Source organism: Canis lupus, chromosome 1, assembly GCF_048164855.1.
Source record: "Canis lupus baileyi chromosome 1, mCanLup2.hap1, whole genome shotgun sequence".
Taxonomy (NCBI): Eukaryota; Metazoa; Chordata; class Mammalia; order Carnivora; family Canidae; genus Canis; species Canis lupus.
Window position 1 is genome coordinate 1,817,103 of NC_132838.1, and position 25,720 is coordinate 1,842,822.

The following is a 25,720-nucleotide window of genomic DNA, read 5'->3' on the forward strand; positions in this document are numbered from 1 at the left end:
ATTTACTCTGTAGCTACATTTGCTGACATCTCTTCGATACTACTTATGTTATATAATTGTCGGTTTATAAACTGGGGGGTGTTTGAAGACAGCTCAGCGATGTGAGCCCAGGTCAAAGTTCCCATATCCAAGCAGACACAGATTAATAAGGCAAAACACTACAGAATGGGCACAGAAACTCAATAAAATAACCAATCGGAGAAATAATTTGAAAGATATGCATAAGCCACTAGCTCCTGGGTGATACTTATCAATGGCTCTCTCAGACTTTGGCTCTGAGAGACAAAAGTGAGTATTTCACTGAATTTGGTGCCACAGATGCGCATGAACACAGTTCTTACTCTGGACCCAGGCCATGCAGGCAGGGGCTCTCCTGGGCCCATACGCCTCTCCTTCCAGAGGAGGAGAGGAAGGACGGCCAGTCCTTGGCTGGTGGAAATTCCTCTAGCAGGAGCTCTGTCCCGGCACTGCGCACACACTGCTTTTAGGACCCGGTCAGCCTGGGTTTGGCCCTGCCCGTGGCTCCCCTGGGGCACACACTCAATGTCTGTGAGTGGTCTCTTCTTATGTGAACAGAAGTGATGGCCGCACTTGTGTGGATAAAATGAAATAAGCATAAAGCCAGAAGCCTAGTGAGTGTTCAGTATTTCAGTGTTAAGTCTTAGAGACCTGTAAGTTCGTTTCTCTAAAAGACCCACCAAACTGTAAAAATAAAATCCAGCGAATCTAGGGAAAAGTTAATGCACCTGAAAGTCCCATGAACAGACTCACTACTCTGTCTTGGCCTGAGATGCAATATGCGGGTACAGCTGTTCCCGCTGCCCCTCAGTCCCCCACCTTGGCCCTGGGCTACTGCCCACCCGTCCCCCACGCCCGGAGCCCTGCATTTCCCAGGGGGCCAGCTACATGGGACCATACAAGCTTCTGAGTCTGGCTTCCTCCACATAGCCCAATGCACTTAGGATTCACCTGTGCTGCTGGACTGACACCGCGCACCATGTGGCTGCAGGGCTCACTTCTCTCGGGTGACTGCCCAGAAGGGTCACTGAGTCACGTGGTCAGTGCACATTTAACTTCAAGAGAAAGTGCTGAACCGTGCCTCCAGGGGCCATGCCCGTGGTGTGCTCCTGCTGTGGACCCTGCTTTCCCAGGGGGGAGCGTGGTGGCCCCTGTTGTTACTGCTTGCCGGCCCCTCATGAGAAATGGTGATGAGCAGAGCCTTTCAGATACTCATCTGCACGTCGTGATCGTCGCTGTGCTGTCAGGTCAGGTCTTTGGTCCGTTTAGATAATTGGGTTGCTTGTCTTCTTTTTAAGTTTTGAGGCTTCTTTGTATATTCCAGATAGAAGTCCTTTGTCAGAAGTGTGATCTGTAAGTATTTCCCACAGTTCTGTAGCTCTTCCTTATATTTATTTTATCAGTGCCAACCACAGAACGAGTCTAATTATGATAAAGTCCAGCCTACCAGTTTTTCCCTTTCTGAATCACACATCTGACCCCATATCTAAAAACTATGCCCATCCCAAGGTCATGCACATGTTCTTCTGCATTTTATTCCAGAAGGCTAATTAGGTCTACGACTCACTTTGAAGTGTGTTTCCCCCAAAACGGTGACAGGTGGGTGGAGGCTCTGTGTTTGCTGGTGGCTCTGAAGCATCTATTTACAAATGGTCCAGTCTCCCTTGGATTGATCAGCCATGATGCATGTGGCTCTTTCCTGGGCTCTCTGCTCACCCCACTGCTCCATGTGTCTGTCCTCTGCCAATAATCTGTTGCCTTGGTTACTAATGTACAGAAAGTCCTGAAATTGGGTAGAGCAAGTCTTCCAAACTCGTCCTCTTTTTAATTTTTTTTAAATTTTTTTTTATAAATTTATTTTTTATTGGTGTTCAATTTGCTGACATACAGAATAACACCCAGTGCTCATCCCATCAAGTGCCCCCCTCAGTGCCCGTCACCCAGTCACCCTCACCCCCCCCACCTCCCCTTCCACCACCCCTAGTTCGTTTCCCAGAGTTAGCAGTCTTTATGTTCTGTCTCCCTTTCTGATATTTCCCACACATTTCTTCTCCCTTCCCTTATATTCCCTTTCACTATTATTTATATTCCCCAAATGAATGAGAACATACACTGTTTGTCCTTCTCCGACTGACTTATTCACTCAGCATAATACCCTCCAGTTCCATCCACATTGAAGCAAATGGTGGGTATTTGTCGTTTCTAATGGCTGAGGAATATTCCATTGTATACATAAACCACATCTTCTTTATCCATTCATCTTTCGTTGGACACCGAGGCTCCTTCCACAGTTTGGCTATCGTGGCCATTGCTGCTAGAAACATCGGGGTGCAGGTGTCCCGGCATTTCATTGCATCAGTATCTTTGGGGTAAATCCCCAGCAGTGCAATTGCTGGGTCGTAGGGCAGGTCTATTTTTAACTCTTTGAGGAACCTCCACACAGTTTTCCAGAGTGGCTGCACCAGTTCACATTCCCACCAACAGTGTAAGAGGGTTCCCTTTTCTCCGCATCCTCTCCAACACTTGTGGTTTCCTGCCTTGTTAATTTTCCCCATTCTCACTGGTGTGAGGTGGGATCTCATTGTGGTTTTGATTTGTATTTCCCTGATGGCAAGTGATGTGGAGCATCTTCTCATGTGCATGTTGGCCATGTCTATGTCTTCCTCTGTGAGATTTCTCTTCATGTCTTTTGCCCATTTCATGATTGGATTGTTTGTTTCTTTGGTGTTGAGTTTAATAAGTTCTTTATAGATCTTGGATACTAGCCCTTTATCTGATACGTCATTTGCAAATATCTTCTCCCATTCTGTAGGTTGTCTTTGAGTTTTGTTGACTGTTTCCTTTGCTGTGCAAAAGCTTCTTATCTTGATGAAGTCCCAATAGTTCATTTTTGCTTTTGTTTCTTTTGCCTTCGTGGATGTATCTTGCAAGAAGTTACTATGGCCGAGTTGAAAAAGGGTGTTGCCTGTGTTCTCCTCTAGGATTTTGATGGAATCTTGTCTCACATTTAGATCTTTCATCCATTTTGAGTTTATCTTTGTGTCTGGTGCAAGAGAGTGGTCTAGTTTCATTCTTCTGCATGTGGATGTCCAATTTTCCCAGCACCATTTATTGAAGAGACTGTCTTTTTTTCCAGTGGATAGTCTTTCCTGCTTTGTTGAATATTAGGGACCATACAGTTGAGGGTCCACTTCTGGATTCTCTATTCTGTTCCATGGATCTATGTGTCTGTTTTTGTGCCAGTACCACACTGTCTTGATGACCACCGCTTTGTAGTACAACCTGAAATCTGGCATTGTGATGCCTCCAGCTATGGTTTTCTTTTTTAAAATTCCCCTGGCTATTCGGGGTCTTTTCTGATTCCACACAAATCTTAATTTGTTCCAACTCTCGTTCCTTTTTTTAAAAATGGCCTTGGTAATTATAGTTCCCCTGCCTTCCCATATAAATCTTGGAATCAGTTTGTTAGCTTTCGGCCACATGGAGTCTCCTAGTTATTCTTTGCAACTTTAAAAATCCCTCTCCACAGTGTCCCAGAGCCTGCAGCACACACGTCCTGCATGGTTTTTTAGTTAAACCACCTTTGCTTTTTTTAGGTTACTGCAAATCCTGTTCAAAAACATTTTTCAGACCTCAATTGTCCATGGCTAGTATATAAAATTAGAAAGGATAAAATATATTCCTTGAATCCTGCAAACTTATAGGTTAGCTTAGAAAGGTTTTGTGGATTTTTTAAAAAGATTATTTATTTATTTATTCATGAGAGACACAGAGGGAGGCAGAGATCTAGGCAGAGAGAGAAGCAGGCTTCAGGCAGGAGCCTGATGTGAGATTCGATCCCGGCACTCTGGGATTATGTCCTGAGTCGAAGGCAGACACTCAACCACTGAGCCACCCAGGTGCCCACAAGTTTTATGGATTCTTCGGGCTTTTCCTGTCATCTGCATCTCCTCTAATTTCTAGCCTTTGTTTTTTCCTGCTTTATCACTATTATCTCTAAAATTATTTAAGAATATAAATATACATTCCAAAACTAAAACCATTTTGAGAGTATTCAACAGGAAATAAAAAAAATAGTGAAGTAATCCTAGTAAGTTTTATGTCTAACGGTGTCAAGGATTCTGATGAAGGATTGCATGATATTACCTACTTGGTCTCTTTACAATTAGTTTAGCTGCCTCTGCAGTTAGTGGGTTATTTATCAGGAATGTAAAGCAACGTGTTGGTCATGGAATCCCCAGCTACAAGTCTGATGTACGTTTGGGACTACATGGGCTGGCTCAGGTGAGCGAGGGTCACCCCACTAGTACTGACCGATGGCTCTCAGGCTTGTGTGGCCCTTCCTAAGAGGCCACAGATCGTCCATCTGGGGTAAACAGAGTCATCTGTGGAGCTAGGAGAGGGGTGAGCGCACAGGGTCCCTGCTTCACTGGCAGCACCAGGAGACTGAGAGCGGCCATTCATCATGAGTGCATTGAATGCATGTGAGCATTCACACCAGAATGTGGCCTTTAAAAGAGGAACACTAAAAATTATTACAGATGCATCATTTTCTGCAAGGAATGAAAACAATATGGCTTTAGGAAGGGGAGGGGAGTGCAGCCTCTTTGCTGGGCTCCCTCACCCTGTTGCTGACACACTACTGAACAGATACTGACTCCAGACTGGGCTCAGGCTCTCCCAATGGAGTCATGAGCAAATGTATGCTCCAGGTTGGCTGATGTTGTTGGAACATGTAAATCACATCTGCAATGATTGGGTTCGGACTCTCACTCTCAGAATAAAAAGAATGGTTATCAAATTAGTATGAAAACTGGTATTTTCTTTCAAAGCATGGTACTTTCCTCTCTGTTTTGCGAGGGATATATACTCTGTTCCCCTTCACTGCTTTTGAAACTATCTTAGAACTTTATCATGACCCTGGCCTTCTGCTTAGAACAGACCAGGTGTGTTGCACAGCTGACGTGCACCTGCATCTGCACCTGTGGCCTATTTTGTGCTGCTGTTTGACTATCATGTAATTCACATTTTCTTTCCAGAATGAAAGTGGGCTTCCCGAGCCCAGGAATGACTTCTCACCCTCGCCTCCAGCAGCCACAGACCCAATGCCTGCCACACGGACAGGCCAGGCAGACGGCTCGTGGGCCTCTCGAGTCACCACCAATAATTGAGAAGTAATGTGAAGATTCAAAATCTCTCTCTGGCTTCAGTAAGAAAATGTAACTCAATTTTTTATCAAGTTAGGTGGTTGAGTACTTTAGTGCTACTCTGTCTTCAAAGTATTTGAAGGGCAACAGGTTTTGAAAGAATAAGTATAATAAACACAAAAGGAATAGGTCTTGGGTCTTGAAGAAACAGTAACTGAACTCCTGTCACAATAAAGTAGTAATGACGGCTGGACTCAAGGGCACAGGCACCGAGACATTCTATTGGTCACCCTAACGAAAACAAGAATGACTCAGTCAGAATGAAGACACTTTCCTGCCACCCCTTGTGTTCAATGCATCAGCCAACCATCCCCCCACCCTGACGGCGGTAGACACAGCGTTGACCCCGCGTCCCACTGACAGCAACTGCTCCAACCACGACCGTCTGGTGATGTTGCCCAGGCTGACCTGCAGTGACCTCAAGCGGCTGAGACACTGACCGCCTGTGATTTTAGGGAAGCTCATCTGGGTCTGCTCATACATGGACAGTCTGTGAGGCAGCATTTAAGTTAACATGTCTGGAGTTTATGGAAATAAAGAAATACATAATAATCTAAAATTATAATTACTCACAAAAGCTTCCTACAGTTTTGGGTCTTTGATCCTGTTCTGCTTTAATGAATGATAATGGTTTAATCATTTTAGAATATTAAACAAAACAGTTTTCCTTTTTCTTGTAATATTCACAATAAAATTATCAGGATTATTAGTGCTCTTTTTCTATATCTATAAAATATATTTGCATTTTATTATCAAATTAAATATGCTGTTATTGAATATAATGATTGAGATTTTATTTTATGCTATACTGGTGAACTAGGTTTATTTTTGTCCTGATTGTAAAAATAATATGAGCACTTGGTATTTTTTTTCAAGGAACTTTAAATCTTAATTTCATCCAGTCCTTAAAACAGCAGCACGAAGCCCAGAGATCACCCTGGTCTGGCCAGCTCCTCTGCATGTGGTTAGTGGTTCGCTGCATCCCGCCTAGTGCCCACTGATCCCTTCTCCACATGCTATAGTTTTAAAGATCAGAGTTGGTCATTTCATATGTAAACCTGGATTTGACTGAGAGTTAGTGGACTTTGTTCTCCCTGTTGCTTCAGGAGAAGCTAGCCTTTTGGAAGATTCCAAGGTCACCACAACCTGTCCTTGGAGAGCGAGGGGGTGTTCCAGCCTGTGGAGCTTGTTTTGCTTGCTGTAGAAACACGGTCTTGTAAAGAAATATGACAAACCTCAGGAATACTCTATCTGAAGAGAGCACAATTTTAGGCCAGATCAATGCATCTTCTGCAGTTTCAGGAGCCACATCTTCTGGGTGCAGATGTTTCCTCAAAAGCATCCTTGTGACTTCAGTGCTGGGTCGCAGTGACCGACGCTCCATCATGTCTTAGACCTGATTCTGAGAAGCACAGTGGAAGATGGCTTGGGCAGGCACGGGGGCTGCCTGCTGTAACTCTGGGTTCCGATGTCGCGATGCCGGCGCAGTGGACAGAAGCCCTGCCCAGGGGACCCTGCCGCCAGTGGATGTCCTTCACACACCGACAGACAATGAGTGTGCACCAGCCAACACGAGCCCCATGGTCTCAGAGAAGCTCACTGCGGCTCCACAAATGGTTCAGAGCACCTTTAAAATCTCAATTGTATGCATGACATCAGAGCTTTACTGCAAACGTCCGAGAAAATAATCATCCCTTTCTGAAGTTTAACTCAGAAGGAAAATGCAAAAACAGCAAGAAATAAAACCTGTCTGGAAGAACGGAGGTTCAATTACTTAAAACCTGCCTGGAAACCGCTTCATGACAGGCATTTCTTTCCCTAGTAAATATTCTGCTAAAATATGGCCCAGCGGACATGCAGCCCGGCCCGCATCCATACCTTGGTGAGGTCCTTGTAGAGCTCTGGATAGAGCATGGCCATCTCTGGCTTCACGTCCTGGTCCAGCACCAGCGAGAACACTGGGAACATGGTGTACAGGGTCGCATACCTGACAACCAAGACAGGGGCAGGTTAGCGTGAGGCGCAGGCGCCACTCTACACCGCTCTGCAACCACGGGCCTTGGTCCCAAGCGCTGCACAGCACATGCAGCAAGGCAGACCTCCCGACACTTCACGCCTCCCTGCGGAGCACTAAGTCAGTCTGTGAGCCACAGGTGCTCAGGGAGATCTGCTGTTTTTCTTTCTTAATTAAACTCTGTTTTGAGGTCACTGGGGACTTGCAGGCAGGTGTGAGCAGGATCCCATATGCCCTTCCCCTGGCAGCCCAGCCTCCTCCCAAAGTGTTGGGGACACAGACAGAACCACACTACCCTGGGAGACCCCAGTCCCCTGCCCCTCCCCGTACCCATCCCCTCTGCCCCCACCCCTAACAATCACTACAATACGCCCACCTTCTTCACAGTTTTTGTCATTTCGAGGCCCCAAGATGCCTCTTCTCAGCTGACTCCCAGGCTGCCCCAGGTGCTGCTGCAGTCACGTTCACCCCTGCTGCCTGAGCCAGCAGTCCCACCTCTGTGAGCTGCGCTCACTCAGGTGCACCCAGGTTGCCCCCAGCTTCTAGTCACCACAAAGACTGCCGTCGTAAGCTGCAGTTACTCTCACAGCAGATCCTCCTGGTGCCACCTGCCCAGGAGCCTGCTGGGGCAGGGACAGGCTGAGCCTGCGGCGGGGTCCTGCTTCTCCACATCCCCTTCCAGCAGCAGCTTGACGGCCTCGAACCTGACGGCCAGGGCCAGGGCCAGGGCCAGGGCCCACCTGTGCACTCAAGCCCACCATGCCCTTTGGGGGACGCACCGGCCTGTGCCTTCTGCTCGTGTGCCACCTGGACAGCTCTCATCCCGGAGCCATGTGCATGTGTTCCCGGACGCGTGTGCGCTTGTCACTGCTGAGGGAAGATCCACTGCAGGTGGCCGTGTGTGCCCACACCTTCTCCTCAGGGTCCCCACTGTCCCCAAGGCTGCTCCTCTCCAGCTCACTGCCTTCACAGCGTTTGTATTGTTCCCCAAATCTCCGTGTGACGCGTCTTGCTGTGGATCTCTCTGAATCCACCGTGTGGGAGGTTTTCAGCTGCTCTTCCCCTCCAGCCCGCTCTCCGCCCTCTCTCTGCGAGTCTCTCTCCATCCTGTGTCCTGCCGTGAGGGCCCTCCGCTCTGCTGGGGGCCAGGTCTGTCCTGCTGGCCTTGGTGGCCTGTTCCCACGTGGTGCTGCTTGGATTTCTATTCTAGGTGGACATGTTTCCATTTGTCCTGAGCGTTCCTGCCACTTTAACACCCGGGTCACATGATTCCCACACCGCTGGCGCTGCAGGGCTGGTGTCTATTGTCTTTATGACTCACTCTGAGATCATCTCAGCTCTTGGCGGGGGTAGTGATTTTCTCCTGAAAATTGGATGTTTGGTGCCACGTAGGCCACGGGGTCTCCTGGCACTGCTGCCTTCCCCCAGGTTCCTCCCTGTGTGACACCCAACAAGGCTGCTGGTGACTGCTGGGTGTGTGTGGGGTCCCGCTCCCCACTTTGGAGAGAGGTGGGGGGTGCAGTGTTCCCACGGTGCTGGCTGGAGCAGATGGTGGCCATCTGAACGTGGTCTGTCCAGCAGGCCAGGCCGCCCCCTCCTTGCCCCTTGACCAGAGAACAAACGTGTTCCACCTGTGGTGTCCGTAGGATTTTGGCTGTACTCAAGGAATGAGGAAAAGTGCATCTATACCGTCTTTCCTGAGGTACGGCTGGCCTTTTTTTTTTTTTTTTTTTAGACTTCTTTTAAATGACATTTTTGCCTGTGAGAAACCAGGTGGGAAGACCTAATAACACAAGACCCAATTCCTACAGCTGTGCGCTCCTGGAGGCCCCCGGAGGCAGAAACCCCAGTGTTTCATCAGAGTGCTGTGTCCTCAAGTCTAACCTTTAACTTCCATGTGAGGTTAAAGCCCTTTCTTTCAAATTTCTAAAGAAAGTTTGTCCACTTTCTCAGAACTTAGAATATTGCTGAGAATGAGAATAACTTAAAACGTAGGGGCTGAAAGGGCTGGAGAGTCCAGCAGAGCCCAGCTGATGGGGCACGGTGGGTCACCCCCCATGCCTGGGGTGCATGGGCACCCATCCCAGGAGCGGCGGGCAGCCATCACACAGGTGAGCCCTGCAGCTGGCTGAGGCCAGTCGCCCCAAGGATGCTGTTCAGAACGTGCGGTGCTACAGGTGTTGGGTGAAGAAGGCGTTTGCTTAAAGGTCAGATAGGCTCCTGACCAGGCATCTGGCGGGGTCTTCCACTTGCTGCCTGTGCCGTGAGCCTCCCAGAGGGGCTGCGATACACAGTGTTTCCCCAAGGGGCTTTGCCAAGGAATGCTTCCTGGTGGGGAGAGCATAGTGTGCACCAGGACCTGTGGTGGGGAGCACCCATGGCTGTCTTGTCCCGTCATCAGCCCCTCTTTGCCGAAAAGACATAGGAGAATAAAAAGCGTGGAGCAAGTGGAGCTGCGTTCTGTCAACGGTCTTGCAGTCTCAGTAGCTGGAGATCCCATCTTAGGACATTACTTTGGTCTCATTAGACTTTGACAGAAACATCACTTTCCTCCCACCTACCGCCTACATCTGACTATTCTCTAGGTTAGGCCAACACTGATCTTACAGTTTCCTCTTGAAGCGGCTCAGTGTAAAAGCACTCGTCCTCCACTCCTACAGATTCAGCACAGTAACGCTTAAGAAGATCGTGAGAGAAACTGATTAAATGCCAATATAAACAGGAGTTTTAAAACCACTGGGAGCTCCTGCTGACCGGGGCTTGGGCCTGGGCTGAGGAGGGAGGATCCAATCGGCCCACAGCCGCAGCTTCATGGCCTTAGGCTTTACTATTTCAGCAGTAATCATCACTGCCTCCTAAATTTTCCTTTTAATCTTTCAAATCCATAGCTTTAAATGTGAAAGGAAGTGGGAATGGCCTCGCTTTTCTTTGCTGGCCAGGGAAACGTGTGCTGGACAAACTTCAGGGGCAGTGACATCATGCGCAAATCCTATGCTCTCTTAAGTCATTCGTGGGATGCGCATGGCAAAGACCAATGCAACGGGAAAGTGTACAATCACGCACGGCGGTTTGTACCATTAGGGCTTCCCCTCGGTCAGCGCCCCAGGACACGGGAGCATGTCCAGCTAGCAGCCGCTGGACAGAGAGCGGGCAGCCATATGCACCTGCTGGGCCCGGCACCAGCTACCCTGGAATGCACGGCTGCCCTCTCAGGGAGCCGCCCCGGCCTGTTGAGCTGCTGTGCCTGGTCCACTGGGAACAGAGGCTGAAACACAGCTGGGTGCTGGTTGAGCCCCCTGGGGGAGGGCCACCAGGAGGTGAGGAGCCCCATGATCCAAGGCTGGGAAAGGGTAAGGAGGTGAGCCCGTGCTCCCAACAGATGCAGCCTCAGGAGTGGCAGGAAGTGTCTCCCATCGGCGTTGCTCAGGCACGCTGGCGAGGTACGGTACCCACGTGTTTAGTGGAGCCTGACGTGGCCTAGCCTGATGCTCCCGGTCTCTCGCTCAAATTATCAGGAATGAACCTTGGGATTCAGGGGAGCTGTCCAGTGAAGTGCATCCAGAAGGTGTACTTAAGGCAATTCTGATGGGTGAAAGTACTCATGTACTTGTTCTCTGCAGTCCTGGAAGATGCTAAATGCCATGGTAAGAAACTAGTCCAAGGTGGGCCCACCAGCCATGGTCTCCAGCACGTTCCCAGGCTCGCTTGTCTGTGACATGGGCAGTGCACGGTGCCTGGTCACAAGGATGCTACACGGATGGAATGAGCACCTTGAATGGTGGGAGCGCCTGTGTGACTGCTGTTGCCTTCCGTGAGTGAGCACACAATAGCAACGCACAACCATGGGGCATGCTGAGCTCTGTGAGGCCAGTGAGGGGGCGTCGGGAGGCAGCATGTGGCTGTTACGGCCCACCAAGTCACACTGCTTTTATCTCCTGGCATAAGTACAGAGGATGAGGGAGAGAGAAGTTCTAACTCATTCACCTTTCACAGTAAATGCCTGCTTTCCAGGTTCAACAGGCAAAACTGGTGGTTTAATTATGAACTGTACATTCTGACACACTTCTCCAGGCTATGGTGTGGGGACCTTCAAAGATGAGACCTTGCTACTGCCAGGGAGACTGAAGGTGGCCTCTCAGGGCATGCCGTGTCCACTCCAGCACCCGTGTGCTCTGCATCTGCCGCTGAGTGGTCACTGGTCACATCCAGGTATGACCACCTGTGTCCCAGCCTCCCTGATCCCAGCCTGCGCCTGGGACCCCCAGGGAAACACGTTCTTCTGACAAAACAACAGTAAGGTGGCAAGGCGTCCAACTCCTGACACCCGGGGCTCTTACTCTACAGACCGACTGACCATGTGTGGAGTTAGACAACTTTCGAACAGCTTTTCTGGGAACGTTAAGTCCTCCCTGAAGGCAGCTGCTGAGATATGCACATGCCGCACCACTTACCCCACCATGAGGAATCCCTGATACAGAGGGACAGATGCGAAGTAGAAGACAGAAGAAAACACGGCCTTCGAGAGAGGAAAGCACCCATTAGTGTTAGTCCCACGCTTGCTCTCCCCACGGCTTCTCCCGGCCGGACACAATGGTGCCACAGCAAAGCCCCCCTCCTTAGGTGCCAGACTCCAGGTACCTGCATTGTGGAGATGATGAGGCCTCGATGCATGACGAACTGGCCAAGCGCTGCCGACCTCTTGTAGCTGCTCCGCCCGTGCACCATCAGCAGCCGGCCGATGTGCTTGAATTGCGTGATGGAGAAGTCCGCAGCCAGGGAAGCCTGCCTGCCCTCCTGAAACGAGCACAGGTGCCTGCTCAGAACGCGGTGCCTCCAGAAGGGACTTCTAGAACTCAGCCTCCGCGGGCGAAAGATGGACACTGTCCCAGTGACCCTGGAGGGGATAGGCTAACACAGAACATCTGGTGGCCACAGAGAGTTGCTGGCCAGGATATCAGGCGCCTGTCAGGCGCCTGTCAGTCTTACAGCAATTAGGCAGAGGAGTGAACCTGTCTTGAAGCCCACCCTGGGGTCTCTGAAACAGCTGCTGGCCACTTTCCAGAGCTGCGGGGCATGCATGAGGCAGAAGAGGAGAAGCGAGACCTGAATCGGGCTCATTTCCACACAAGACAAATTGCCAGCCACAGCTCATGGTTGGATGGGGACATAGACGTGCAAGTGTGAGAGAAGCTGGGGGTGCCAGGGCGGCAACAGAGGTTTGCAGGAGGCTGGTGACATCTGAGCTGGGCCCGGCAGGAAGGGGGCTGCAAGTCACTTGTCTCGCCCACCTCCTCTACAGTGAGGGAGTGAAGGGTCTGGACCTGCCTGGCTCTGCTTCCTACCTGCGCTTCCTAGGGGTTCAAGGGGCAGTGGCTGACCTGCGACCTGAGGGTTACAGGAGTTGGCCTGCAACCTGAGTGTGTGGCTCAGGGCCAGCAGGAAGTATGCAGATAACGTAGTGACCAAAGGACAAACTTACCTTCCCTTCGATCCCAATCCCACAGTCTGCCGCCTGGATCATGCTCACGTCGTTCCCTCCATCACCTGGGAGCACAGAAATGGGAAATGACACCAAACACCCAGACCCCATCCTGAGGCTGTTTCAAATCCCCAGGAACGTGGACGAAATCCACCTGGTGCTAGAGTCTGAATGCTGCGCTGCCAGTGGCTCTGAAAACATGGTTTCTCTCAGAGCCCTGGTGCCAACGGGACGTGGGGTGGGAGAACTCACCGATGGCGCACGTGCGTCTCCCTGCGTGCTGCTGCAGCAGCTTCACAATATGGGCTTTCTGGGTGGGTGAGCAGCGGCAGCACACCACGGCAGGGCACTGGCAGGCCAGCTCCACCAGTTCATGCTCATAGTACTTCAGACACACCTGTGGATCAGTGCTGTGTGAGTACCTGCCACCCGCCACAGGTGGCCCTGCTCTGTGGGCTCAAGGAGCAGGGCAGGCAGGGACCAACAGCCTTGTGCCAACGAGGGGTGCACACTGCCTGCACCCTCTTCCCCAGGTCACAGCCACCCCGCTAGCTGGGGATTCAGGGCTGGTGGACACGCAAAGGAGGAGGGATGAGGTGGGAGGAGAGGCCAGGGTTGAGGCCCCTACGGAAGGAGCGTCCATGTGGATGGGCAGGGCGGGGGCCAGGGAGGGGACTCTGCGTCTCACCCTGACCATCACCATGGCCAGCGTGGCTTGCACGGGGCTTGCAGATGCTGCCTTGTTGCCTGAGATGGAAAGTTTCCCGCTCAGTCTATTTCAGGTGATTTCAACCCCACCTTAGCTAAGTAAGATCTCTGTTTCATCTTTACTTTTTAAGGATTTTATTTATTCATGAGAGACACAGAGAGAGGCAGACACACAGCCAGAGAGAGAAACAGGCTCCCTGCGGGAAGCCGGATGTGGGACTCGATCCCAGGACCCCGGGATCACACCCTGAGCCAAAGGCAGACGCTCAGACACTGAGCCATCCAGGCGTCCTGTTTCATCTTTAATATGATGGTACCTGCACCTGTGGGGGGCCATGGGCTGTGTGTCCTGGGATGGCCTGTATGTCCATGCCCATTCTGGACTAATGGCTCCCCTGACCCTACAGGGCCCATCAGGGGCTGCAGATGCACCTCCCTACAACTGGCACCAGGACTGGGACCTGGACTAGCACCAGGCTCAGGCTGAAGCCCAGCACCAGGTCCAGCACAGGGACCAGGGAAGGAGTGTACTATCTAGATGAGGGACAGAAGCAATGAAAGACCCAGACCCAGAAACATAAGATGGTGCTTTTGGGGAGCAGGACTGGGGAGGAGCAGGTGGGCAGATCTGATTTTCATCACCAGGTTTTCTATGTTGATCGGCTATGTGTAGCTCTGGTGTGGACCAAAGAGGAAAAATATTTAATTAAAAGTATATACTCTTGGGACCCCTGAGGGGCTCAGTGGTTGAGTGTCTGCCTCTGGCTCAGGTCATGGCCCGGGATCAAGTCTCACATCGGGCTCCCTGCAGGGAGCCTGCTTCTCCTTCTGCCTGTGTCTCTGCCTCTGTGTGTCTCATGAATAAATAAAATCTTAAAAAAAAAAAAAAAAAGTACATACTCCTAAAAGATGGTGGATTTAACAAGTACCTACTTTTGCTTCTTCACAAATCACACTAAAACAACTGTAGAGAGAGATTTTTAAAAAGACATGAATCTCTAAGGTGGGCTCAGAGGGAGGAGCAAATATTTGGGTGCTGGAAAGCAGAGGATATGTAGTAAACGACTCCACAGCGGGGTAAATCTTCTGAAGCCAACAGGGGAAAGGCTGAGGATCCAGCTGAGGCCCGAGAGCGGCACTGCGGGATGCCCCGGGTCTGGGAGTCCAGGAGGTGCCAGCACATGGCCAGGCACACAGAGCTGTGAGAAGTGAGGCTGCTAGCTGCTGTACCTCCTGCCCCAGCAAACATGGGGTTTATCCCCTGGGGAGGCAAAGGGAACGGGGTCAGGGAGTCAGTGCACAGGCTCCAGGGCCCTGCCTCAGGGTGACAGCGGTTCCAGAACTGAGAGCCAAGCCAGCCCCTCCTGCTGGGCCGCCAGTCTGTTTCCTGTGTCCCCGGCCCACTCCTGGAAATACTGGTTTAGGTACACTTAGGTCAAGTAGACAGGTGCCACAGGTGGGACTCCATGGGGACCTGCGCTGTTAACGGTGAGCAGAAGGCCTAGCACCTAAGAGAATCTCGAATCAGCCTAAAATAAGTCAACCTCCAAAATATCATAGAAAGTCAGCCCTCTGGCATCACCATGTTGGCTCTTCAGGTTGTAAGTGCTCAGCAGAGTTTAGTAACCACCACTGGGATAGCGACCACCGAGCAAGCACTCACTCAGAAAGCTCTTGGTCTGCTGGGGGAGGGCAGATGGATGGACCGACGATGGACATGTGCATGGTCAGAGTGCAGCCCGACCTCCAGGGACACAGATAGACAGACAGATGGACAGACAGACACGCACATGGTCAGAGTGCAGCCTTACCTCCAGGGACACAGACGGATGGACAGATGCGCACATGTTCAGAGCGCAGCCTCACCTCCAGGGACAGAGAGATGGAAGAATGGATAGACGCGCACATAGAATGCAGCCTCACCTCCAGAGAGTCCCCCGAGATGACCAGTGCACAATCGTGTTTTCTTCGAAAGGCGTTCAGCTCCAAGTGGGCCTCTCCCCGGTTGGTTACCTCCACAAAAGGAAGAAAAGCACCCAAATTACAGTGTCATCTACATCAGAGACCTGCCAATCACGTAAGATTGCCAGGGGCTGCCCACAGGCCTCGGTCCTCTAATAACCTGCTCTTCTGAATCTCTCCTCTGGGAATAAATACCTACTTATACTTAACACAAATTATTTTCCAGCCTGCAACAACTCAAAGCTGCCACTTACCGGGAAGTGCTGCGGGGTCCCCCAGGTACAGGGAGCCACAGGGGAGGAGAGGGGCTCAGCAGGGGAAGGGGGTGGGGTACCAATCGCTAACACTGCCTGTGTGCTGCCTGTGAGCCAGATATTCCCCAGAGACATGTGATGCGGTTCTGGTAGCTCACAGGGGGCCCGTGTGCTGGAGGGGGGTGACACTGAGACTTCAGAATTATACTTCAGGGAGCCGCAGCCAGAGCCCAGGGAGGTTGCATGGCTGGAGTGGCAGGGGTTGCAAAGCCAGGCTTCCTGCAAACATGCCCCTGCTCATAAATGCCACGGGTTTCAACTTTCTCTACTAGTTCAAGCAAACACAACATCCGAATAATCAAACAATCTAAAAGTAAAACCAAGTCATAATCTTGAAATATCAATCTTAGAATGAAAGCATTTTAGAAAGCAACAGACTGGCTTTTGACATTCTTTCTGCAGAGATCTTACAGGGAATAAAAGAAAGGCTATGTTGAAGACTGAAGTTTAAGTTTCACACGGTCCAAATTAATCTCAGACTCCTCTTTAAATAGGTAGGCTTTACTGAGGAAATTTCAATTTGTGTGGCTGTAACATTGAAAAGTCAACAAAAATTGATCTGAAGTATTATCAGAATCATTAATAATTTAATTGCAAATAGTCCTCTGCAGGGTCTAATTTGCCATTCCAATGCTTGGAAATAAATGACATTTACATGTAAATTATATTCAAATCACTTTCTGTAGGTGCAAGTGCTCTGAAGAGCAGATGCAGATGGATCTTGTCTGCTAACCACCATTAATCAACTCAGGAGATCACATTTTTGAATTACAGACATTAGTCATAAGTGATACAGTAAAAACACAAACTTTAGCCCATTTTTTATTAATTTCCTTTGATCTAATTAAGGAACATTTCATTTCAAAATGGTAGTAGATTAAAAACACATTCCTACTATCAGGTATAACTAATACAAAAATGTGGTTTTTATCAACATACACTTAGTAAATGGAACAGGAAATGATGGCAGGATGTCCATTTTAAAATAGAAAATTGATTAATAAATCCAATAGTACAACAGAAAAATACTTTTGAATTTAGACTTTGTTTCACTCTGTCAAAATGCAGCTTTTTCATCCCATTTGATGTGGGCAGCTAATAGAAACCTATCTGCAATGTTTGTATAAATTCAGTCAGAAAATTACAGTATTTCTCTTCTTTATAATTACTAAATCATTGCACATACATTCTCACAAAACCACAAGTTTTGATTGTGAAACAAAACATTTCAAAATCAAAGTGCTTTTAGACATATACTCACTGGTCTGAAAATGTGAATGTCTTGTGTTCTAGACACCAAATGTGAGCTTTTGGCGATGCAAGTGGCGGTCTCGAGTTTATCGCCCGTTAGCATCCATATCTAAGAGACAAGTGAAGATGATGAACTCTTAAAAGCGTCTATTCTTGAGCAGACACTTGCACATTCATGTTCATGGCAGCCAAACCACAGGAGCAGCCCAGTGTCCACTGATGGATGGATAGTAGAACGTGGCAAACACGCTGTGGAACAGCATTCAGCCTTAAAGAGGAGGGATAGCCTGGCACCTGCTGGGCCAGGACTACGGGACACTGTGCTCAGTGAGGTAAGCCAGCTGCACAAGGGCAAAGGCTGTGGGACGGCAGAGCTAGGAGGTCCCTGGAGGACTTGCACCCACAGAGACAGAGGCCAGTGGTGGACCAGGCGACCAGGGCTGGGAGTGGAGGGGTCAGTGCTTAGTGAGGACAGCTGCACAACCCTGTGAGTGTACTTAGCGACAGTGAGTTCTAAGTACACTCAGAAACAGGTCAGATGATAAATGGCATGTTATCTACATTTTACCACAACAAAAAAGGTCTCTGTAGACTTAGTTAAAACAAGTAGGAGCAAGGTGATGTTAAACATATTAGCTGAGATGTGAGGTTTAGGAACCTCAGGACCGAAACTAACAGGACGCCTGTATATATCCAGGGGCAATGCTCACATGGCTGCACACTGGATGAGCGGGCCCGGAAGGTGCCGCGTGGTCTCAGGCCTGTAGAGCCAGGAGCGCCCTGGACATCCTTATTCTAATTCGCTAATTTTTAAATTGGAAACTGAGGTTCAAAATGGTAAAGGGGAAAAAGTTAAACCAAAAGCTGTTTGTACCAAATAAAATATGTCAAATAATACTTTTATTTATTTTTTTTACTTTAAAAATTTATGCAAGCATGTGTTACATACGTAAGCACCCTTAGATGACAAAGACAACAAAACCAGGACATTTAATGTGTCGACAGGATGGTTTACATACGTATTTCACGTAAAGCAAAAAACTTAGAAATTTCTTACCGACACCTGACTTTCTCAGGTGCTTTGTGTGTCACATACAAATATGCATTTCTGGACACAGCCAACGACTCACAGCAATACTGAGTTTTTGCTGCTTCTCAGTGTAGGACTTGTGCTTTTTACTTATCTCACACATCTATATTTGCCTTACTGAGCCCAGACCGAAGATGAGAGTACATCGTGAAGACACAGTTGCTAACAATTCCCGCAAGACAGCAAGAGCCACCGCCACTGGTGAGGCCACAGCAGCCACAACTCTTCCTCACCCAGGTGCTGGCAGCACAGCACACTCAGGTTTAGTTTCTCTCGTGAGTCTGAAGCCAGACGCACCTCCTGATGGGAGTGCTGCCTAGAGAGACAGTGCCTCCTCCCTGGCCAGACCCCTGGAGGCAAGGGTGCACCTGCTGTGTGCACATGGAGTCTCCCTAGAGCCCACTGTGTGTGTTCCAGCTGGAAGCCGCGCACAGCTTTTCCTCTAACGCTGACCTTCCTTTCTGCCTCTCTAGCCTCACTATCCCCTAGCTTCTCTGTGAAATTCCAATTGTATTGTTTTCATTCTTGAACGTGAGGCCCCAGTCCTCAGGGCAGTCTTAGAACAGTCTTTTCTCTCATTCTGTAACTGAACGTTGGGTTTCAAGGGCACATAAGGTCAGAAAGCAGTTCCCTGAAAGCTACAACTTAATACCATGAAGAGGATAGACCAGGAAGAAAAAGCAGGTCAGGTGAGTGTGCAGATACCCAGCCTCAATCCTGGGGCTTGCAGGGAGCCACCAGCAGAAGGGAAAAGGACAAAGCAGTGCTGAGTGACCTTCGTTTAGACATCTGGGTGTGAGCAGAAAGCTCTGGAGCGTGAGTGTGGCACATCCCCTGAGCAAGACCCCAGGTCTCCTGAGCCTAAGACTGTCCTGAGCTAATGCCTCACGGAGACCCAGGGCCATGAAAGTCTTAGGGGATGAAGATGGGCAGAGGGTAAGCCTGAGACCCTGGTGAGCTGGGATCAGGCAGGGGCAGGGAGGGGGGCGGGGCAGGCCCTGATGGTGACAGGCAGATTCCCACATGGGGTGGGTCTCAGGAGGAGACTCGGGGTGCTGGCTCAGGGCAGGCTCGGCCAGGGAGGAGGGAGGAGGAAGGTTGCCTGCATCCTCCCCGTCTCCACCCCCACCCCCCGCCGGCTTCATTGCCGGCGCTTCCACGGTGAGTAGCTCTGGCGCTGGAGGTCTGCGTGTGTACCTTGATGCCGGCATTGCGTAGCATCTCCAGGGTGGGCCTCACGTCCGCCTGCAGCTGGTCCTCTACCCCCGTGAGGCACAGCAGCTCCATTTCCCGTTCCAGGCTCTCTACCACCGCTGCCACCTTGAGCGCCCTGTCGTGGATGCTCAGCTTGGCCTGACTGTAGCGGCTCTGAGGAGAGACGGGTGCTGTGGGTGGTTGCTGCAGACTTGGGGGTGCATGGAAATCTACCACGTCATGCAAGCCCATCTGCCCAGCAGACCCAAGTGGACACCCCAGTGCTGTGCGGCAGCCGGGCTGTCCTTGGGCCCATGCGTGTCCATGCCAGCAGTGAGCACCATCCATAGGGACCAGTGGGGGAGGGAGGGAAAGTGGCTCACCTCGAAGTCCTGGTACTGTTCTTCCGTCAACGCCCTCTTGGCCACCACGAGAGTGCGCAGACCTTCCCGGGCCATGTTTCCACACTGGAAAAGGAGACGCAGGTCATGTGAGGCCCCAGGTGCTGACCGCAATGGTGATGGGCACCCATGGCATCCGCCCTGCGGCCCCACGGGAAGGGCAGGCCCCCTGCTAGTGAGCCCTGCACTTCTAAGGTCATCCTGACACCTGTGCACCACATGCCACCCAGTTTCTTGTGTGCCTTCTGCCTGCTAACCCGGGGGGCATGGGCACGGCACACGGAGCATCTCACAGAAGTGCCCTCGGGTTACAGCCATGCTGCAAGAACAGCTCTGCTACCCCGATCTCCCAGGGCAGAGAGCCGCTGTCACAGAGAGTATCACAAAACAGGCACACTTCTTCCCCATATTAAAACAGACTCTTCAAAAAGGGTGTCGTGAGGAACGCCTGCATGAGAATGCACACAGCACAGGGAATGTGGATGCTCAGTGCCAGGGTGGGAGGAGCAAGGCCTGGAAGAAGGGAGGCCTAACGTGGCAGGGCTGTGGGGGGAGGAGGAGGAAGAGGAGGAAGAAAAGGAGAGGGGGGAGAGAAGGGAGAGGAGTCTCAAGTGGCAGGGCCATGGGAGGAGGGACCACCCAGGTCCTGGCCCTTGTGCTGGGCCCGGATCTTACCCGCAGGGAAAGAACCCTTGCTACATGGTGAGACAGACAAGGCAAGCGTTCTCGGGGGCTGTGGGGAGACTCTACTCCACCTGTCAGAGCTTGTAGCAAAATGACAAGAGAGTAGTTTTCACCTTTCAGAGGAAAAACTAGGCAGTTTTAGTTGATGAAGGGGGACAGAAACAGCCTGACTCTGGGCCACCTGTGGGGGTGCCAGCCTGTGTGGCATGCATGCACTCCTCCATGGCTGGCTGCAGCCGTGCTGCTCATGGGATGGCCCCGAAGCTCCCAACCATCTACACTCATCAGGGGACACAGCGACCCCCCGCGGCTGTGCAGAGACAGAGGTGGGGCCGCAACAGCAGGCGCAGGCTCTCAGAAGCCGGCACCCCCAGCTCCACAGGACAGCAGACTGTCCCTCAGGTGTGCTCATGGTGAGCAGCTGCAGGGCATGGCAGGTGGGTGCACCGTCTCTCCTCAAATCTCAGCCCCTTGCTGGAGAAGCAGGAGGGGCCACAGGGCAAAGTGCTCGCAGAGGGCAAGGTATCCTGGGCTGGTCACCGTCCTCCAGACTCCAAGGTAAGCCACATGAGGCCGTGTCCCTGGTGCCCATGGCCCAGAGACCCCCCGGGTGAGGAGCAGGGAACAAGGACAGAAACAGTCCTGGGGAGAAGACGCTGAGGGGGCCCCAAGGGAGACTCTGGCTCCTGGGCTCCCTCATCAGTGAGAACAGACACACGGACGGGAAGGCCCCCGACCAGGTGCAGCCAGACGTACGCCCCAGCTGTGACATCAACAGCACTGTTCCAGAATAATGTGTTTTCATGAAAAATAAAATTTACAAAACCATGGGAGCGCTAAGCTACACCATTCTCCGAAGCCATAGTGTCTACATATCAAGAATACTACCACCGGGGATCCCTGGGTGGCGCAACGGTTTGGCGCCTGCCTTTGGCCCAGGGCGCGATCCTGGAGACCCGGGATCGAATCCCACGTCGGGCTTCCGGTGCATGGAGCCTGCTTCTCCCTCTGCCTATGTCTCTGCCTCTCTCTCTCTCTCACTGTGTGCCTATCATAAAAAAAAAAAAAAAAAAAAAAAAAAAAAAAGAATACTACCACCGGCCACAGCCTATCCAGGCCCCGTGTGGCTCCTGAGAGACCTGCTGCCCCTTCATCTCTTTCTGGTTGACTCTTTTAAATTTCAAACTTTGAGGAACTATTTCCCATCTTGACCATGTCTGTAAAGCTCCCAACCATAGGTGGCCTGGTTCTGGCTGACGATGTAGAAAGCCTAACATCATGGCCCTGTGGTGGGTGTTGTGGGCAGGGGTCTGCAAAGGCTCTGTGGCCTGGACACCCAGACACAGGAGGAGGGTCCTCTGGAGCACCTTCAGCCAATGCCAAGGGGTACAGGGCTTTATGTCAGAGGTACACAACAGCCATCGAAACCGGTATGGCCCACGTGCACCTAAACAGGCGCCCGATGCCTCAGCCCCCACCTGATGCAGATACTGCAGACCAATGCATCAGCTGCTGCCATGTTAACTGGAAGGATGTGGAGTCCCAGCAGGCTGGGTTGGTGGCGCGAGGCCCCCAGGATGCCCCATATACCCTGCTGGGACGTCCTGACAGACACTGGTGCCGCAGGCCTGAGCGAGCTGTGCCGTGGGAGTCCGCCTGCCACGCGCTCAGAACCAGAGGCCCACATGCAAGTGCCGTGCCTCCAGGCAGGGGCACACGCTGACCCAGACATGGCTGAGCACACATGCGCCGCCGGCCCGGCAGGCCTCTCTGTCCACCGTCCCCTCAGGCCAGAGGTGGGGCTTCCACAGAACTGCACCCCCCGCGAGGGCTTGTCGTCTGACTAGGCTCGTGCACCTCACGTGCCCGCAGGACGTTTGAGTCTGCGAACACACAACACGTGGCTCAGCTCCCAAAATCCTCCCAACCATCTGTGTGACCAGGTCTGATGCTCATGGAATGCAGACGGCCCAGGACCCCGCAGCCGGCTTGCTCTGGGGATGACAGGCGCCAGTCCCCGCGCCTCTCACACACACTTCCTGGGCCCCATCCTGACCCTGGCACCCACCGGCACGCAGATGGCAGGAGGCCATGCGCCCGGGCACTTCCGTCCTGGCACACTGCACCATACGGATGGTGCAGCCTTACAAAATGTGCTTTCTGTGACGTGATGAGTAGAGTATTGGTGGCTGTTTTTGTTTTGTTTGGCATGTGGAGAACACAGGCTAGAGCCAAAAAGGCGAGGTGGGTGCACCTGCTGGAGTCACAAGAGCTCACTGCACACCGGGACTCCTGGAGCCTACCTGGCTTTTTTGCTTTTGTTTTTGTTTTAAATAAAGTACAGGCTTTCAGACGATAAATATTACAACAAAGACATTGGGGGGAGGATCAGAAGATTTATCTAAAGGAAGAAAATGTAACGTTGGGAAAATAAATGCACAAAGGATTTTTAATAAAGTTATCTTTGTGAAAAACAATCTGACATTATCTGTCTGTTGCAAGACAATTATTGATTTGACCTCATAAAGCTAAATAAATTAAACAAATATTTTATAATTAATTGCACATCATTATGACCAAAAGTAATTTTTATGGCATTTTACTAGGTCTTCAGGGAATTTAATTTATTCATGTGCCTGATTAAATCCAAGTGCCTGAAGGAGCTATTGATTCGTATTGCCAATACCGCCGTGGACGTGGGGATGTGGCCCCTACACTGGCCCACCGTGCCTGGGCCATGGCGGGGTGACCTGTGGACACTGACAGTAACATGCACACGGGAGAGAGGTGTTTTACTCTGATACCCAACTTTTTTATTAACACAGAAACACAGACAATACTATAACCTCATGAGGCTAAATATAAATCCCATTTCTTTAGGGAGACTTTGATGAAATGTAGGATTGATCATATTTGTATTTTATTTTCTATTTCTAAAGTGAATCCTACATACAAATTACAATGGCATTAAAATCCTAATTAAAATTTTGCAAATAACTTAGTTACAAACTAAATATATTAAAATGCAGCTCTGGCTACATATAAGCAATACTATCTCAGAATCTTCAGTGAATGATTAATAATGTTATTTCTTCACTAATATAAACAAAATACTATTAACAAAGACTTACTGACAGATCCATATGCAGTCATCCCAAAACTAAAAACAGCAGTTTCTATGGAGAGTAAGTTCTTTATAATTAAATAGCACTGCTGTCCTCTCTACTTCATGAAACTGAGAGGAACCGGAATCACTTAAAATAACATGGTGGAAAACCACTCCGATCTCTGCAAACCCATCAGTGTCTGGTTTAGGACATGGCACCCAATTTCCTCCAGGGAGGGCATAGCACAGAGCCGGGGAAAGGGCATCCCCCCACCTCCTCGAGTCCTCCGTCCCCAACTCCCCCGTCTCCCTGCATCTCTCTGCATCTCCCTGTCTTCCCTCAACTGCCAGGGTCTCCTCCCATCTCCCATCTCCCAGGGTCTCCCCTCATCTTCCTGCGTCTCCCTGCATCTTTCCCTGTCTCCCCACATCTCCCAGGGTCTCCCTCCATCTCCCCGCATGTCCCCCACCGGCCTCCCCTTCCGATGGGTGGTGGGAAGCACTGGGCTGGTGGGAGACACGCCTTACCTCCTCTTCCAGCCAGTCGTTGTACTGCACGATGGAGGACATGGCCACGTCGGCCCCTTTCATGTAGAACATGATCTCTGTGGTGGACTCGTCCTGGGACAGAAGGAAACACGGGGACACTGAGGCCACAGTGCTCCTGCTAAGAGCAGCTGCCTGAGCAGAGGTGCTCTAAGGAAAGTGATTCTCGGGAACGTTCCTCTGTAGTGAGCCAGGCAGTTCCCTATGCTGGGCACTGCGCTCCCTGCTCAGTCAGGCAGGCCCAACCCAGAAGAGAAACGCAGCTCTTGGTGCTGTGCAGAGATGGCAAACAGGATCTGTTAATGGGTATATGCCTCGGACCGCAAATTTGAGGTTAATTCTGTCAAATTTTCATTCTTGACTGAATAAGCTTTCCTTGGTGAGCCAACTTCCAAGGTATTTGTTTTTCGTATTTGCTAAAAAAAATTTGACAGAGGTGCATGTCAGTAACTTGACTCTGCAGCAAAGCTCCCTGGCTTGCTATTGCTGTTGTGCACAAAACAAAACAAACGACTTTAGCTGACTTCAAAAGTTAATGGCCAACACCTACTTGCTCTGCTTCTATTGTCTTAGGAGACGACATCAGAGCCTCTTAAATCACTATGACTAGAGCCTCTCTAGCTGCTTAGCGTAAATTTAGTTTAGATTTTATTTCAAAAAACCACCCTGCAATAAGCTTAAATTGTTTGGATGAACAGTGAAACATCCAGAGTGTCCAGTGTGGCATGCACAGTGCCCCCCGAGTGGAAGTCTACCCGGACGATGACCCCCATCCGCTTGCTCTCCGAGGTGAAAGGGAACATCTGTAGGATGCTGTAGGTCAGGATCTGGCCGCTGGGAGTCCTCAGCTGCATGGAGGTGAGGTCCCTGCTGACCAGGGTGAGGCCGACACTCTCAGTCCACTGCACCAGGGCCACCTAGGGGAGACCAGCGACAGTGAGGCCACGCGCCCCACAGGGGAAGCTCACCCACACTGGCCACCCACAACCTACACGGGCCAGAGGCTTTCTGCTTTTGTGGCTGTGCAAGAACTCCCCATAGAAAAACAATGTTGGGACTTGAGAACAGGCAGCGTGAGGGGCTCTGGGCCTCACCGCATGACAACCATGACTGGTCACCCTTCTGTCCCAGAGGCGGGCTCTGAGGTCCTGATGGAGCACAGGAGTGCAGAGCCTGCGTCCAGCTACAGCACCTTCCAGGGCCTTCCACCTCGCCCGCAGTCCCCCATCCCTGGGTTTCCTGTCTCTTTCGAAATACAGATGAACTGCCGGCTGAGGGAAATGCAGAGGTCACCCCAACACCAGCTCTCTGGCAGCCCCCACCCCAATGCATCAGCTGGCTCGCTGCCTCCCAGCATGGAAAGTACAGCTGCAAACTGCTCTGGATCTGAAGGATCAAACTTCCCCGGTGCACAGGTAGCTCTGAAACATGGAAGCATTCTTCCTCATGGTTATTTACTACCGAGAATTACAGTGGGAGAATCATGAACAGAAAAATAATTTTTTAAAAGACTTTTGCTTATTTAAGAAAGAGTGCGTGGGAGTAGGCAGAGAGGCAGAGAGACAAGCAAACTACCCGCTGAGGAGGGAGCTGGATGTGGGACTCGATCCCAAGACCCTGAGCTCATGGACCTGAGCCGAAGGCAGACACTCCACCCACTGAGCCACCCAGGCACCCCTGAAGAATAATTTTTAAAGTTAATTTATGAACAGTATTTTTCATGACAGTGTTTTCTGGAAAAAAAAA

At 50.8% G+C, this 25,720-nt stretch overlaps 1 protein-coding gene across 9 annotated transcripts in view; it reads right to left on the reverse strand.

Annotated features, from left to right (window-relative positions):
• The window catches only part of ATP9B (ATPase phospholipid transporting 9B (putative)), a 237,325-nt gene that overhangs the window by 5,632 nt on the left and 205,973 nt on the right, over nucleotides 1-25,720 (reverse strand). For 8 of the 9 annotated variants that reach the window (XM_072817398.1, XM_072817319.1, XM_072817557.1 and 5 more), the window contains 11 exons: nucleotides 24,730-24,891; nucleotides 23,957-24,049; nucleotides 19,621-19,704; nucleotides 19,241-19,411; nucleotides 16,964-17,062; nucleotides 15,350-15,439; nucleotides 12,971-13,115; nucleotides 12,719-12,783; nucleotides 11,878-12,033; nucleotides 11,691-11,755; nucleotides 7,104-7,212 (listed from right to left, as the gene is read on the reverse strand). In XM_072817398.1, the coding sequence (XP_072673499.1) occupies nucleotides 7,104-7,212; nucleotides 11,691-11,755; nucleotides 11,878-12,033; nucleotides 12,719-12,783; nucleotides 12,971-13,115; nucleotides 15,350-15,439; nucleotides 16,964-17,062; nucleotides 19,241-19,411; nucleotides 19,621-19,704; nucleotides 23,957-24,049; nucleotides 24,730-24,891 (1,239 nt within the window). The remainder of the gene's footprint in view (nucleotides 1-7,103; nucleotides 7,213-11,690; nucleotides 11,756-11,877; nucleotides 12,034-12,718; nucleotides 12,784-12,970; nucleotides 13,116-15,349; nucleotides 15,440-16,963; nucleotides 17,063-19,240; nucleotides 19,412-19,620; nucleotides 19,705-23,956; nucleotides 24,050-24,729; nucleotides 24,892-25,720) is intronic. The other variant, XM_072817635.1, reaches the window with a different exon arrangement.